Raw genomic sequence first — 14,441 nt, 5'->3', positions numbered from 1 at the left:
TACAGCACACGGTTACATTTACAACAAAATTAATGTCAATTAAAAACCTCCTGATCTGAGTCCTAATCTCCTGACCAAAATTTCCCAATCTCCTGATCTGAGTTTCACAGTCCATCACATGTATGAATAGGTAAATTGAAAATTTTTAAGTTCTTAGACCACTTTCATTCTGTGTGAGAAACCTATGCTGTGTCAAATATTCAATTACAATCCAAATTCAGTGCTGTATCAAGCTTGAATGTTGTGTCCATACTTGCCCCAAATGTTCAGGGTTCGACCTCTGCGGTCGTATCAAGCTGCGCCCCAGCGGAGCATTTTATTGTGTTTTGGTCTGTTTTTCTTATACTGTATGCAATAGGTCTACTATATTAGGTGTATGGAATGATTGTAAGGTGTACATGTCTAGCTGGCAGGTGTCATCTGACCTTGACCTCATTTTCATGGTTCAGTGGTCAAAGTTAAGTTTTTGAGTTTTGGTCTTTTTTTCTAATACTGCATGCAATAGGTCAGCTATATTTGGTGTATGGAATGATTGTAAGGTGTACATGTCTAGCTGGCAGGTGTCATCTTACCTTGACCTCATTTTCATGGTTCAGTGGTCAAAGTTAAGTTTTTGAGTTTTGGTCTTTTTTTCTAATACTATATGCAATAGTTCAACTATATTTGGTGTATGGAAATATTTTATGATCTATATGTCAGTCACGCAGGTTTTATTTGACCTTGACCTCATTTTCAAGGTTCATTGCTCAGTGTTAAGTTTTTGTGTTTTCGTCTGTTTTTCTTAAACTATAAGCAATAGGTCAACTATATTTGTTGTATGGAAGAATTGTTAGCTGTACATGCCTGCCTAGCATGGTTCATCTGACCTTGACCTCATTTTCATGGTTCATTGGTCAATGTTTAGTTTACTTGGTTAATGTGAAGTTTATGTGACAGTTGTAATAAAGCTTTATATTTAGGACTATCAACATAATATCAATGATTAGTAAAGAAGGCGAGACATTTCAGCGTGTGCACTCTTGTTTTAGTCAATATTACTATAGTCATACTTGAAAGGTTTATGACTGTAAGCCCTGCAGTTTAGGTATTCAAGCACCTTCAGTATTGATCTGATTTAATTGAAACTTTTATAGAATCTCTTTATTAACATCAAAATCTTTTTAGAAAGTTTTTTTTTGGAATAAATGACTGTGTGTCTAATTAAAAAAAAACAAATCATATTGAGAACTGTGTACATGACATTTGATTCTGAAAGAAATTTCATTAGGTATGCTGGATACCAGTTGTGGACATGCCAATATATATGAATTATTTGCCCTTATCATTAATGTTTCTAAATGGATTTTTTCAAAATTTAAAATAGATATTTTCACATAAGTATCTCAGTTATTTTTTTTTATTTAAAACTGTGAATACATATGAATATTAGTATGAAAATATACATATGAAGTATGCCCTTAAATTTTATTGAAAACATCAAAATCCCAAAGCTGTCCTATCTGTTCAAAGTTAGAATTTTATAAAAGAGATGTGTTTCTTCGAAATTGGCAAGAATGCAGTGTAAGCATGGGAGCAGACATTTGAACAATTTTTTTTTTTTTTTGTTGTTAGATAATCCCTAAACACTTGTAAAATGAGATATGTTATTGTCCACAATTGTAGTTCAGTTTAACACTCTGTTGATTGCAGTTGAACCTTCATTGGTGAGTGTGAATTTGAAAATTTTTTTTAAAAAATTACCTAAAAACTCTTGGTATAAAAATTAGCTGAAATTTTCACTTTTAATTAAAGATTTTGCTTAATTTTGTATGATACTGGTGATTTATTTATTTATTTCGCCAATTTAGCATTTTAAAATCTAGGTCTTTCAAATAATGGAAATGTAATTTGCAAGTTCAAAATAGTCGTTAGGTTAAAAAATGAATTTTTAGTTCATTTACCAAACTTTCCTTTGAAATATCGTTTTTTTTTCTAGATAAAACTGCTTAGTGTTGTTTGTATGTACAGTAGCTTTCTATGTATGTCTCTTTTACTGAGTATAAACATCCTTTCACAAACATGGTAAATGTTAGCTATTTGTTGGGGTACTTGTCTATTTTTATGTTTGTATGTTTGTATGTTTTAGTTGCTGCTCAATGAAAGATTACTGGAGATCATCACATCCAGTTTTTTTAAATTTACCAGCTTAAAATTTATTTTGCAGTCACTTAATCATCTCTTTATTTTCCATGCCTGGCCAAATTGACCATAAGAGCAATTGACATCACTGCTCTATAAAAAAAATCATCTCTTCTGAAGCCCCTGGTCAATTTGAATAAAATTGATCTGATTCAACTCAAGGATGTCCAGTTTCAAAATTTGAATTTTTTTCGAAAGTAGTGGAATGTTATGGATGACTAATTACATTTTCTTAATTATGACCTTTTTATTTTCTGAAAACGTAAATATTTTGGTACAGAATTAACCGCAAATTGATTGAATTTTAATGAAAGTATTTCAGATTTATGGTTCATTATTATCTGAAAAATCCTCACAGTTTTGGTTCTGAATTATAAAGAGAGAATTGTCCAACAAGATGGATATTTATAGAATAACTAATCGAAGAATTCAAATAGAGAAAAATATTCAACGAGTATCCGAACAACACATTAATTCACGAATGCGCGTAGCGCATGAGTTAATTATCAGTGTTGTTCGGTCACGAGTTGAATATTTTTCGATATTTGAATTCTTTGATTAGTTATTCTTTTTATTACATTGGCAAATGGCTTTTTTTAATGAAATTAATGTAGAAAATGTAAGGAACTATATCTTTTTTCTACGCATTCACAATTTGTTTTGATCCGACGTTATCGACGTCTTGACAACGCCTATTGTTGTATGACGTCAGAGAGTGAAATAACCACGTTTATTTCACATGTGAAATTATCGGTTTTTATTTGACTGGGAAATCAATGTAATTCATTGCTACCAATGTAATAAAATATTATAAACCACAAAATACAGGTCAAATTTATATTTTTTGCAAATTTAGCTTATAACATTTAAAAATAATGAACCTTATTTTCTGAAAATTTGTTAATATCTTTGATTTCTTGATTATATAGTGAGAACTGTCGACCAAATTGACTGAAATTTTAATGTAATTTTATTGACTTCAAAATACAGGTCGTGTTTAATTTTTAGCTCACCTGACCTGAAAGGTCAAGTGAGCTTTTCTCATCACTTTGCGTCCGTCGTCCGTCGTCCTGCGTCCGTCGTCCGTAAACTTTTACAAAAATCTTCTCCTCTGAAACTACTGGGCCAAATTTAACCAAACTTGGCCACAATCATCATTGGGGTATCTAGTTTTAAAAATGTGTGGCGTGACCCGGTCAACCAACCAAGATGGCCGCCACGGCTAAAAATAGAACATAGGGGTAAAATGCAGTTTTTAGCTTATAACTCAAAAACCAAAGCATTAAGAACAAATCTGACATGGGGTAAAATTGTTCATCAGGTCAAGATCTATCTGCCCTGAAATTTTCAGATGAATCGGACAACCCGTTATTGGGTTGCTGCCCCTGAATTGGTAATTTTAAGGAAATTTTGCTGTTTTTGGTTATTATCTTGAATATTATTATAGATAGAGATAAACTGTAAACAGCAATAATGTTCAGCAAAGTAAGATTTACAAATAAGTCAATATAACCGAAATGGTCAGTTGACCCCTTTAGGAGTAATTGCCCTTTATAGTCAATTTTTAACCATTTTTCGTAAATCTTAGTAATCTTTTACAAAAATCTTCTCCTCTGAAACAACTGGGCCAAATTAAACCAAACTTGGCCACAATCATCATTGGGGTATCTAGTTTAAAAAATGTGTGGCTTGACCCGGCCAACCAACCAAGATGGCAGCCACAGCTAAAAATAAAACATAGGGGTAAAATGCAGTTTTTGGCTTATAACTCAAAAACCAAAGCATTTAGAGCAAATCTGACATGAAGTAAAATTGTTAATCAGGTCAAGATCTATCTGCCCTGAAATTTTCAGATGAATCGAACAACCTGTTGTTGGGTTGCTGCCCCTGAATTGGTAATTTTAAGGAAATTTTGCTGTTTTTGGTTATTATCTTGAATATTATTATAGATAGAGATAAACTGTAAACAGCAATAATGTTCAGCAAAGTAAGATTAACAAATAAGTCAACATGACTGAAATGGTCAGTTGACCCCTTTAGGAGTTATTGCCCTTTATAGTCAATTTTTAACAATTTTTCGTAAATCTTAGTAATCTTTTACAAAAATCTTCTCCTCTGAAACTCCGTGGCCAAATTAAACCAAACTTGGCCACAATCATCATTTGGTTATCTAGTTTTAAAAATGTGTGGCGTGACCTGGTCAACCAACCAAGATGGCCGCCACGGCTAAAAATAGAACATAGGGGTCAAATTCAGTTTTTGGCTTTTAACTCAAAAACCAACGCATTTAAAGCAAATCTGACATGAAGTAAAATTGTTTATCAGGTCAAGATCTATCTGCCCTGAAATTTTCAGATGAATCGGACAACCCGTTATTTGGTTGCTGCCCCTGAATTGGTAATTTTAAGGAAATTTTGCTGTTTTTGGTTATTATCTTGAATATTATTATAGATAGAGATAAACTGTAAACAGCAATAATGTTCAGCAAAGTAAGATTTACAAATATGTCAATATAACCGAAATTGTCAGTTGACCCCTTTAGGAGTTATTGCCCTTTATAGTCAATTTTTAACAATTTTTCGTAAATCTTAGTAATCTTTTACAAAAATCTTCTCCTCTGAAACAACTGGGCCAAATTAAACCAAAGTTGGCCACAATCATCATTTGGTTATCTAGTTTTGAAAATGTGTGGCGTGACCTGGTCAACCAACCAAGATGGCCGCCACGGCTAAAAATAGAACATAGGGGTAAAATTGAGTTTTTGGCTTTTAACTCAAAAACCAAAGCATTTAAAGCAAATCTGACATGAAGTAAAATTGTTTATCAGGTCAAGATCTATCTGCCCTGAAATTTTCAGATGAATCGGACAACCCGTTGGTGGGTTGCTGCCCCTGAATTGGTAATTTTAAGGTGATTTTGCTGTTTTTGGTTATTATCTTGAATATTATTATAGATAGAGATAAACTGTAAAAAACAATAAATGTCGGCAAAGTAAGATCTACAAATAAGTCAACATGACCGAAATTGTCAGTTGACCCCTTTAGGAGTTATTGCCCTTTATAGTCAATTTTTAACCATTTTTTCGTAAATCTTAGTAATCTTTTACAAAAATCTTCTCCTCTGAAACTACTGGGCCAAGTTAATTATAGATAGAGATAATTGTAAGCAGGAAAAATGTTCAGTAAATTAAGATGTACAAACACATCACCATCACCAAAACACAATTTTGTCATGAATCCATCTGCGTCCTTTGTTTAATATTCACATAGACCAAGGTGAGCGACACAGGCTCTTTAGAGCCTCTAGTTTTGCTGATTTTACTTTTAGCCTTGAGTCGAGAGAAATTTTCCTTTTTTTCAAGAAAAAAAAATTGTTAATATTTATCAGCAACTTTGAGAAGGATTTTGAAAGAGCAAATAACTCATACAGACTTCTGACCATAGACAAAAAAAGCTGCAACTGCAAACACAAATAGGATGGAGGTGGCATCAGTGATCATGTGATCAAATTCATGGAGTTTATTTTTTTAACCAGTGAACCTATGAAAAATATTAATCTTTTATAAGAAGTATATTATTTGAATTTCTAATTTAACATATTTAGAAAGTAACTTGTTGAAGACCTAAAAAAATAAGCAATGCAAAACAGACAAGTTATTGTTTTATATATTGTATGTCTTGTGATTTTAAAAGGACTGGAATGGGAGAAAATTAAAATATCAAAAATTAACAGAACTTGGTTTATCTAATTATTTGGTTTTTTTTCCAGCAAACAGGACATTCTATTTTAGGAAATTTGCATAAATGATTGTATAAAGGGGTAAAAATTCACTTCATTCAAAGATTTATTGTGGTTATATCTTTAATTCTAGCTTCTAAGATTTACATAAAGAGAAAGTATCATTTACAAGTCTATTTACGATGTTAGCAGCCATGTCCTTTACCATATATATATAGTACAAACAAGTTAATATGGCAACTTATGTATAATGATTTTGATGATATTTATTATATTTCAGCACTGAAAATAAGTTAAAAGATATTCGTTGTAATGTTGCAGAGGTAAGGAATAGTGATATTTCACTAGAACTTAACAAAAAAAAAGAAAAGCAAAGACTGGCGAGCTGAGAGTCAGAATAATGTGTCATAGTATGTTAAAATATCTTCCGGAGTAATAATAACTTGTGAACTTGCAATTTAAAAGTAAGGATTAGGTATTAAGTACGGTATGACAGTTTAAACAAAGCAGGCCTGCAGGCGAGGGTATCTTAATATGACTTGAACTTGTAAAGGTCTTGAATATGCTGGTGATATTTGCAATTGGACAAGTTGTGATCAATCAATTAGCAATCAATGATTCAATACATAAGTCCACAGTGAAAGCAATATAGAATTAAGGATATGATTGTCAGTGAGACAACTATCCACCAGAGTTCAAATAATGTGGATTTAAGCAATAAAATGTCCCTGTATGGCCTTCAACAATGGGCAAAACCCATTCAGTATAGTCTGCAATAAAAGTCCCCAAAATGAAAATATGTGAAACAATTCAAACAAATTATGGCAAACGATACACAAAAACCAAAATAACAGACAGCAACCAATGATATCCACTGAATATTAGGCTACTTACTTGGGACAGGCACATACAGAATTTGGCAGGGTTTAACATAGTCAATTATGTATTATCCAAGCTAGCCAGACTTAGACATGCTCAGGCCTTGGTGGTGTCAACAATATACTTTAAATTCATTTATTTGTGGGTACCAATTTTCATAGACTGAAGAAACTTTGAATTTTTGAAGATATTTGATTTTGTGGTTTTTCATCAGTCTGCATACAAGCTTATAGAAAATTTGTACTTTTTTATTCATGGATTTCATAGATCTTGTGGGTAAAGGTAAACCATGAAAATGTTCAATGAAGTACAAATTTACTATAGAAAAAAAATGAAAACAACACTTTATAAATTTCATGGGTCCAACGTGTCTATAGGTTTTTATGTAGAAAAACCATGAAATCAAATATCCACAAAAGTACAATTATTCCTCAATCCATATGAAAATTGGGATCTGCTGTATGTACATCATAAAACCTATCACAAGTGTCTTACGGTCACATGACATTTGATGTAATTTCTGTTCAATTATTCAAATTCATTGCCCAAATATTGCAAGCATACTTTTGTTTCTCTGTATATTTTTTTTTGAGGTTCACACATAAGCTGGTTGGTGAGGCTTTTCAGTATGCACTAACATGCTTACACTAAAAAATGATGTTACAACTATAATCCACATGTATCTAATCAGATGGAAATTGATATTTGTTTTGTTTTCTGTTTTTTAGGTCTATATATATATATATGATGTTACCCTGAGCTGTGGACTGATATTTGTTCTTTTTCTGTTTTTTAGGTCTATATATATATGTGATGTTACCCTGTGCTATGGACTGTGAACACTTCTAGAACAATTTGTGTTATCAGCACTTTAATGAACAAAACAATTCATAATATTTTAATGTTATCTGTTTAGTATAGTGAATGGACATATTTTGTGAATTTTCAATACAGGAATTGACAATAAGTTAAAATCAATTTGAATTTTATTTTTAACCCTATTTTTTAATTGTTTTATGTTTATTCAAGTCTAAATTACTTCATTATATTTACTGTGAGGATCATAGGCAGAAATTTCCTGCATGTACAATTAACAGTCATATTCTGATTAACAAAATGTTGATACTTGATATATAATTATCAGAGTCCAACACAGAATTGATCTTCTTATTTTTCTATGTTGTGTGATTCAGCCATTATTTTAGTGCTTCATACAAGATGTAATTAAAAATCCATGCTTCTGCAGACAGTTTACCAGAGACTTGCTCAATACTTGGGTCAATATCAGTACAAGCATATTCTAAGTTTAACAAAATTTGATTAAATATATATTTGTTGTATTAAAGTATATAAAGCTGTTTAATTAAAACATGAATCTACAGACTGAATCATGAATCATACAACTCATACTTACAAAAAATTTACATAGTTATTTATTTGACAGTATGTAGACATTGAGAGCTATTAAATATTGATTTATATAACAATGCTTCTGTGTTTTTTTAACCAAGCCCATACTAAGGAACACACTAATCAGTCAGTGGGGAAGTACATAAAATTAACACTTTATAGAATAAAAAAAGTTGTAAATCCTTAACATATCCTATTCCAAAATAAAGTCAATTGATTATTTGGAGTATACATTAGTGTATGTTTTTTTTTGTCTTGCCTGTGATATAAGACGCAGAATACAAGACATGGGGATTACTATCTTGCTGCAGCATAAACTATTTGTTTAAAGCTTTATATTTCAGAGGGTTGAAGACTTGGATGCCTCATACCTTGTATGCAAATGCCTTATGTATCAAAGCTTTTGTCTGTCCTTATTTTCATGGTTCAGTGACTACTTTAAAAAAATGTATAGTTTTTTCGTCATTTGACATACTTACTTAGTATGAGTAAAAGGATAAATTTATTTGGTAGAAAGGATCCTTGCAAGGTCTACATGTCCGTCAGATAGGGTTCACTTGTCCTTGACCTATTTCTCCTATACTTTAAGCAATAGGGCTACTATATTTGGTGTATGGAATGATGGTAAGTTGTACATGTCTGTCTTGGCAGGTTTCATCTGAACTTGACCTCATTTCATGGTTCATTGGTCAATGTTAAGTTTTCGTAATTAGGTCTGTTTCTTCGATACTTTTAGCGATAGGCTACCTATATTTGGTGCATGGTATGATTGTAAAATGTAAAACATATTTGTCTGGCATGATTCATCTGACATTTGACTTCATTTACATGGATCATTGATAATGTTAAGTTTATGTGATGCTTGTATTAAAACCCTCATATTAAAGACTTTCAACATAAGTTCAATTATAAGTAAAGCAGGCAACCATATCAGGGTGTACACTTTTGTGTTTGTTGTGGAAGACTGTACATTGCCCTCAAGTTTTTTACAGTTTTGGTGGATAGTTGCCCACAGGCAATTATACTACATCTCCTTATTTTAATGTCCAGACTTTTGAAATAACTAAAAATGATTTGGTTTTTATAAAAACCGCAAAAATTATTTTGGGATCGTATAATGGTATGATGTCTGCGACGTCGTTCGAAGGCACATTTGGTTTCCGGACAATAACTTTAGTTTAAGTGAATGAATCTTTATGAAATATTTTAAGAAGGTTCAATACCACAAAAGGAAGGTTCGGATTCATTTTGGGGATGATGGTCCCAACCGTTTAAAAATTAGGGGCCCAAAACAAGCATTTTTCTAGTTTCAGGATAATAACTTGTGTATAAGTATTTTGATTGCTCTGAAATTGTACCACAATGTTTAATACCACAAGTAGAAGGTTGGGATTCATTTTGGGGGTTATGGTGCCAACAGTTTAGGAATAAAGGGCCAAAAAAGCATTTTTGTAGTTTCCAGACAACAACTTGTGTGTGAGTTTATGGATCTCTCTTACATTGTACCACAAGGTTCCATATCACAAAGAGAAGTCTGGGAATGAGTTTGGGGGTAATTGCAGGAAAAAGGGGCCAAATTCAAGCATTTTTCTAGTTTCAAGGCAATAACTTGTGTTTAAGTGAATGGATCTCTCTAAAATTGTACTACAAGGTTCCATAAATCAAAAGAAAGGCTGGGATTGAGTTTGGGAGTAATTGATCAAAGGAGGGATTCAAAAATATTTTTTCCAATTTTTTAAGGGGTTCATATTTTTTTTTCAAAATTTTTCAAATTTAAAATTTTTGAAAAGTTTCAAGAAGAAAGAAGAAACCTTCAGTTGCACAGTATTGCGCAATAGATTTGTAAGATCTTTGACCACATTTATTTTGTGTCAGAAACCTATACATCACAATCCAAATTCAGACAGTATCATGCTTAAATATTATGTTTAAATTTGCCCCAACTGTTCAGGGTTCGACCTCTGCGGTTGTATCAGGCTGCGCTCAGCGAAGCATTTTATTATCATGTTTAATTACATAGTTGTCTTTCTCACTCAGGGTGATGAGACAAAACACTAAATTTTCGAGAAATTAATGTGTGCATTTATTATTGCGAATCAATGATTACTGGTAAAAATGTGAGTTCTTATTAATGCGATAGCAAAAATTTTGTGAAGGAAAATCCTCTACTTATGGTCAAATGGTACAGTAAATGGGCTTTGTCACAGATTTTGGTAAAAAAATTCAAACAACTTTGGCTCTTTGAACTACGACAGAAAATCGAAATAATGCATTTATCTCTTTTAATATTTCAGATAATGAAATTTATTATCTGAAATATTACTGATGGAAATCTTAATTTTAAATTCATAGATTTTTCTTTAAAAATGATAATTTAAAACGTAAAACATCAATTTTTCACGCGTTTTACTGCCAACTAGTTAACAGATTGGTTAATGAAACAAAAACAAAGCAGTGACCATATGATCACTTTATATTAAAACGGAATTTTATGTATAAAAAACATATAATTTTTAAAGAAAATCTATGGATTTGAAATTAGAGATTTGGGAATTTTAGACAAATTCAAAAACGTTTTTCGCCGACTTTTATATGGTTTCTTTACAAGTTTACACATATTTTGATATAGTTCAATCAGTAATATTTTATAGAATAAAAGAGTTAAAAAAAAATGCATTATTTTTTTCAAATTTCTGTTAAAGTTCAACAAGCTTAAGTTGTATGCAAAATTTTACAAAATCTGTGACATAGCCCATTAACTGTCCCTTGACGTTAAATTATGAATGAGAGATTTTATCATTGGGAACCTGATGCTGTCACATTTCTCCCATTAATAAAATCATCACAATAATTTCTGAATTTACAGAAGCTTTTTTATTGTAAATTACATTATATCAACAGTTTGATAAGGGAATCTGGGAACTGATATCGATAATACAGGTAACCCAACAACAATTACATGAAATCCTAAAGAATCATATATCTGTATATTCCTTTGGAAATTCAACCGGTGATTAAATGGATCTTTTTTTTATTTTACTGGATATCCAAATGACATACATGTCCTTACAATGTCGTTTTACTGGGTCGGCAAAATGCCCAAAAAAACTTCTTTCCATGTTCCTAACATCTATTGTATCAGCAACCAAAACCTGGTTTAAATGTTACAATAAAATTGCCTCCTATTGGTCAAACTGTCTCGAATGTCAACACAAAAACAAACAATAGATGTAAGAAGTAGATGCAATGTCGCTTTGCTTTCTTCGTGCAATAGTATAAAATCATTCGACTTCTCCATCCTTTACACAGGTATTCTCCATTCTTAACTTAAATACAGATTGAAAGAATAAGCCGAACTTTGTTTCATGAAAAAAATGACGAAGATTCTAATTTCTTATGAAGTATATATCTTCCAGTTAATACCGTATCCCAGGGCTTATTTTCCCTTTCAAAAAAATTGTACAGGCACCATCACGAGTTGAGTCCGAGTTGCATGACCATTATGAGATATCTGTTTTCCTATTGTAACCACAATCCTGTCCTCTTTTCCACAATTGTGACATCACTAAATGAGACTTACAAGTCATCAAATATGTATCCACCTGACCACTAGAAACATGACAGTTGCTATTAGTGGAGCAGGATATGCTTACCCTTCCAGCGCACATGAGATCACCCCCAGTTTGTGATGGGGTTAATGTTGCTCAGTCTTTTGTTTTCTATGTAATGTTGTCTTTCGTATTTTGCCATGGCGTCAGTTTTTCTTTTTTTTCTTCAAATTATAAGTTTTGAATGCCTCCTTTGTATATTCCGTGGCTTTGTTTTCCTGTTTAGGAAGTCAGGAAAATCGTAATACTTTGAAAAACTTATCTCATTTAAACAAAAGTTCTGTAAAACTATCATAACCAATATGCTGGACATTTTTTTCAAGAGAGAGGAAATTCCCTTGAAACCAGCTGTGCCCTTTTTTTGTCAATTTTACTTTATTTAAAATATCATAGCCATTGGAGCAAAAAAAAATCAATATTATAACACAATGTTTACTCAAATACAACTAGTTTGAATTAATTTGAACACCTTTCCATTGCATTATTGAAATGACTCTATAGCTTTTTGGTATACAGTTAAATCTATATATAATCTTGGACCAATATAAGAACATTTTACATTTTCTTGTAAAGTCGAACATCTTTCCAATTCATAATACAACCATCACATGATTCCTATATGATTTGAAAATAAAGATAAGAAGATGTGATATTATTGCCTATAAGACAACTATGCACCAAAGGACAAGGTACGGCCTTTGCCAATGATCAAACATTGAAACAAGCTGTAAAAGGTTATCAGGATGACGAAATATTAAAGAATTCAAATGGCCTGATATATGCTAAAACAATAAAAGAAAAACGATTATTACAGACAACCATAGGATTGCACTAGTCTTCCAATCGTTTATATCACAGCCTTTTAACTATATGCACACCTTATATTTCACATAAATTGAAGAATAAACTTATAGTATTATTGGCTATTATTAAGGTCAAAGTCATATGAAAAATTGCTGATTGATGTTGACCAATGATTGCACGTATGCTTTTATTACAATTATGCATACCCAATATTATTGCTATATATTTTTTTAACTACTCATTAAATGTGATAAAATAATTTTAATATAATTCAAATATTTGAATATAAATACAAACATTTAAATTCTAAATACAAATATTTTAATTCTAAATACAAATATTTAGAATATTAAAAACAATATTCGAATCCTCTAAAGAAAATAGTATTTTTGAATATGCACCATGCACAATCTTTGATCGTCCACCTTGCTATTGTTTATAAAATTCGCTAATATTTATGAAGGATATGTCAAATACATATAATATTTTTCCCTCGTAATGTTTTTTTATTGGAGCCGGATCGACTTTAAATGTGGACCGAATCGACTGAGACCGGAACGACTTGGGACGGATCGACATGAAAGCTTTTGAGGTGGCCAATTAATATTAGTGGAGGAAGCCCGAATGCCCGGAGAGAGCCACCGATCTTCGACAGACAGAAAAACTGACAATCCTAATCAATTGGGATTGGAGTCAAGCGCACCTGCCACGTGCGAAATTCGAACTCAGTGTTGACAGGCTATTGATGCAGTAGATAAATTACTTTTTCTTTTGATAAAACTTTATTCAACTCCTAAGATCACTGCCACCCTATACAATTTAGATTTACTCTTAATAAGGTTGTTAGTACTCTGAGAGTTGATAAAAATATCCTTGAATCAGTAATCTTACTTAGACTTGAACGAATGAATGAATGAATGAATATTTTATTACAGAAGCGAACATAATGCTGTAGCAAAATAACAATATGTAATGACAATTATGACAGTAAACAGAGAACAGCACAAGGAGCTGTCTCTGAACAAGTACCAGTACTCTCTGGTGTACCTCAAGGCACAGTTCTTGGACCTCTACTGTTCCTGGCCTACATAAACGACATGCCAGAAACAGCAACATCATCAGAGACCAAACTTTTTGCAGACGACAGTCTCCTCTATAGAACCATAAGCAACCAAGCAGAAAATGACCTACTGGAGAAAGATCTAACATCATTAGAGGACTGGGAAAATAAGTGGCAAATGAGCTTCAATGCGAAAAATGCATTGTAATCCGAATACAACATAAGAACCGTCCTGTAATACCAACAAATTACAAATGACATGGACACACACTAGACACCATTGAAGCTAGCAAATACCTAAAAGTAAAAATCAGCGATAATCTAACCTGGGACAAACATACTGACAAAATAGTGGGTAAAGGAAACAAAACACTAGGTTTCATAAGATCTAACCTAAAAGATTGCACTAAACCGGTTAAAGCAGCAGCATATTCAACAATAGTAAGACCTTCAGTTGAATATGCTTGCACTGTATGGGACCCTAAAAAAACAAGCTACAAATTGTAGCATGCCACACAATCCCAATCATGTACATTTATGAGTTCTTACCTGAAAGAATTGAAAAAATAGTAGAATAGTTAAATAAAAGCAATCGAACAAGTACAGAAAAGAGCAGCCAGATTCGTAAACAACAACTACACAGACCGCACACCTGGCTGTGTAACAAAAATGGTAACATCTTTAAAATGGGAAAGCCTTGAAGACCGCAGGAAACAAAATAGGCTATGCATGCTGTTCAAAATTCAACATGATCTATTAGACAT

At 32.1% G+C, this 14,441-nt stretch overlaps 1 protein-coding gene across 4 annotated transcripts in view; it reads left to right on the top strand.

Moving 5' to 3' along the window:
* The window catches only part of LOC127700517 (serine/threonine-protein phosphatase 2A 65 kDa regulatory subunit A alpha isoform-like), a 32,982-nt gene extending 24,700 nt beyond the window's left edge, over positions 1 to 8,282 (top strand). For 3 of the 4 annotated variants that reach the window (XM_052204043.1, XM_052204041.1, XM_052204042.1), the window contains 2 exons: positions 6,197 to 6,239; positions 7,592 to 8,282. In XM_052204043.1, the coding sequence (XP_052060003.1) occupies positions 6,197 to 6,213 (17 nt within the window). In that variant the 3' untranslated portion in view covers positions 6,214 to 6,239; positions 7,592 to 8,282. Of the gene's footprint in view, positions 1 to 6,196; positions 6,242 to 7,591 lie in introns of those variants that run through there. The other variant, XM_052204044.1, reaches the window with a different exon arrangement.
* The last annotated feature ends 6,159 nt before the right edge of the window (positions 8,283 to 14,441 follow it).

Source organism: Mytilus californianus, unplaced genomic scaffold, assembly GCF_021869535.1.
Source record: "Mytilus californianus isolate M0D057914Y unplaced genomic scaffold, xbMytCali1.0.p SCAF_5, whole genome shotgun sequence".
Classification (NCBI taxonomy): Eukaryota; Metazoa; Mollusca; class Bivalvia; order Mytilida; family Mytilidae; genus Mytilus; species Mytilus californianus.
The sequence above is the reverse complement of the archived record's forward strand: the minus strand, read 5'-3'. Positions and strand labels throughout refer to the sequence as shown.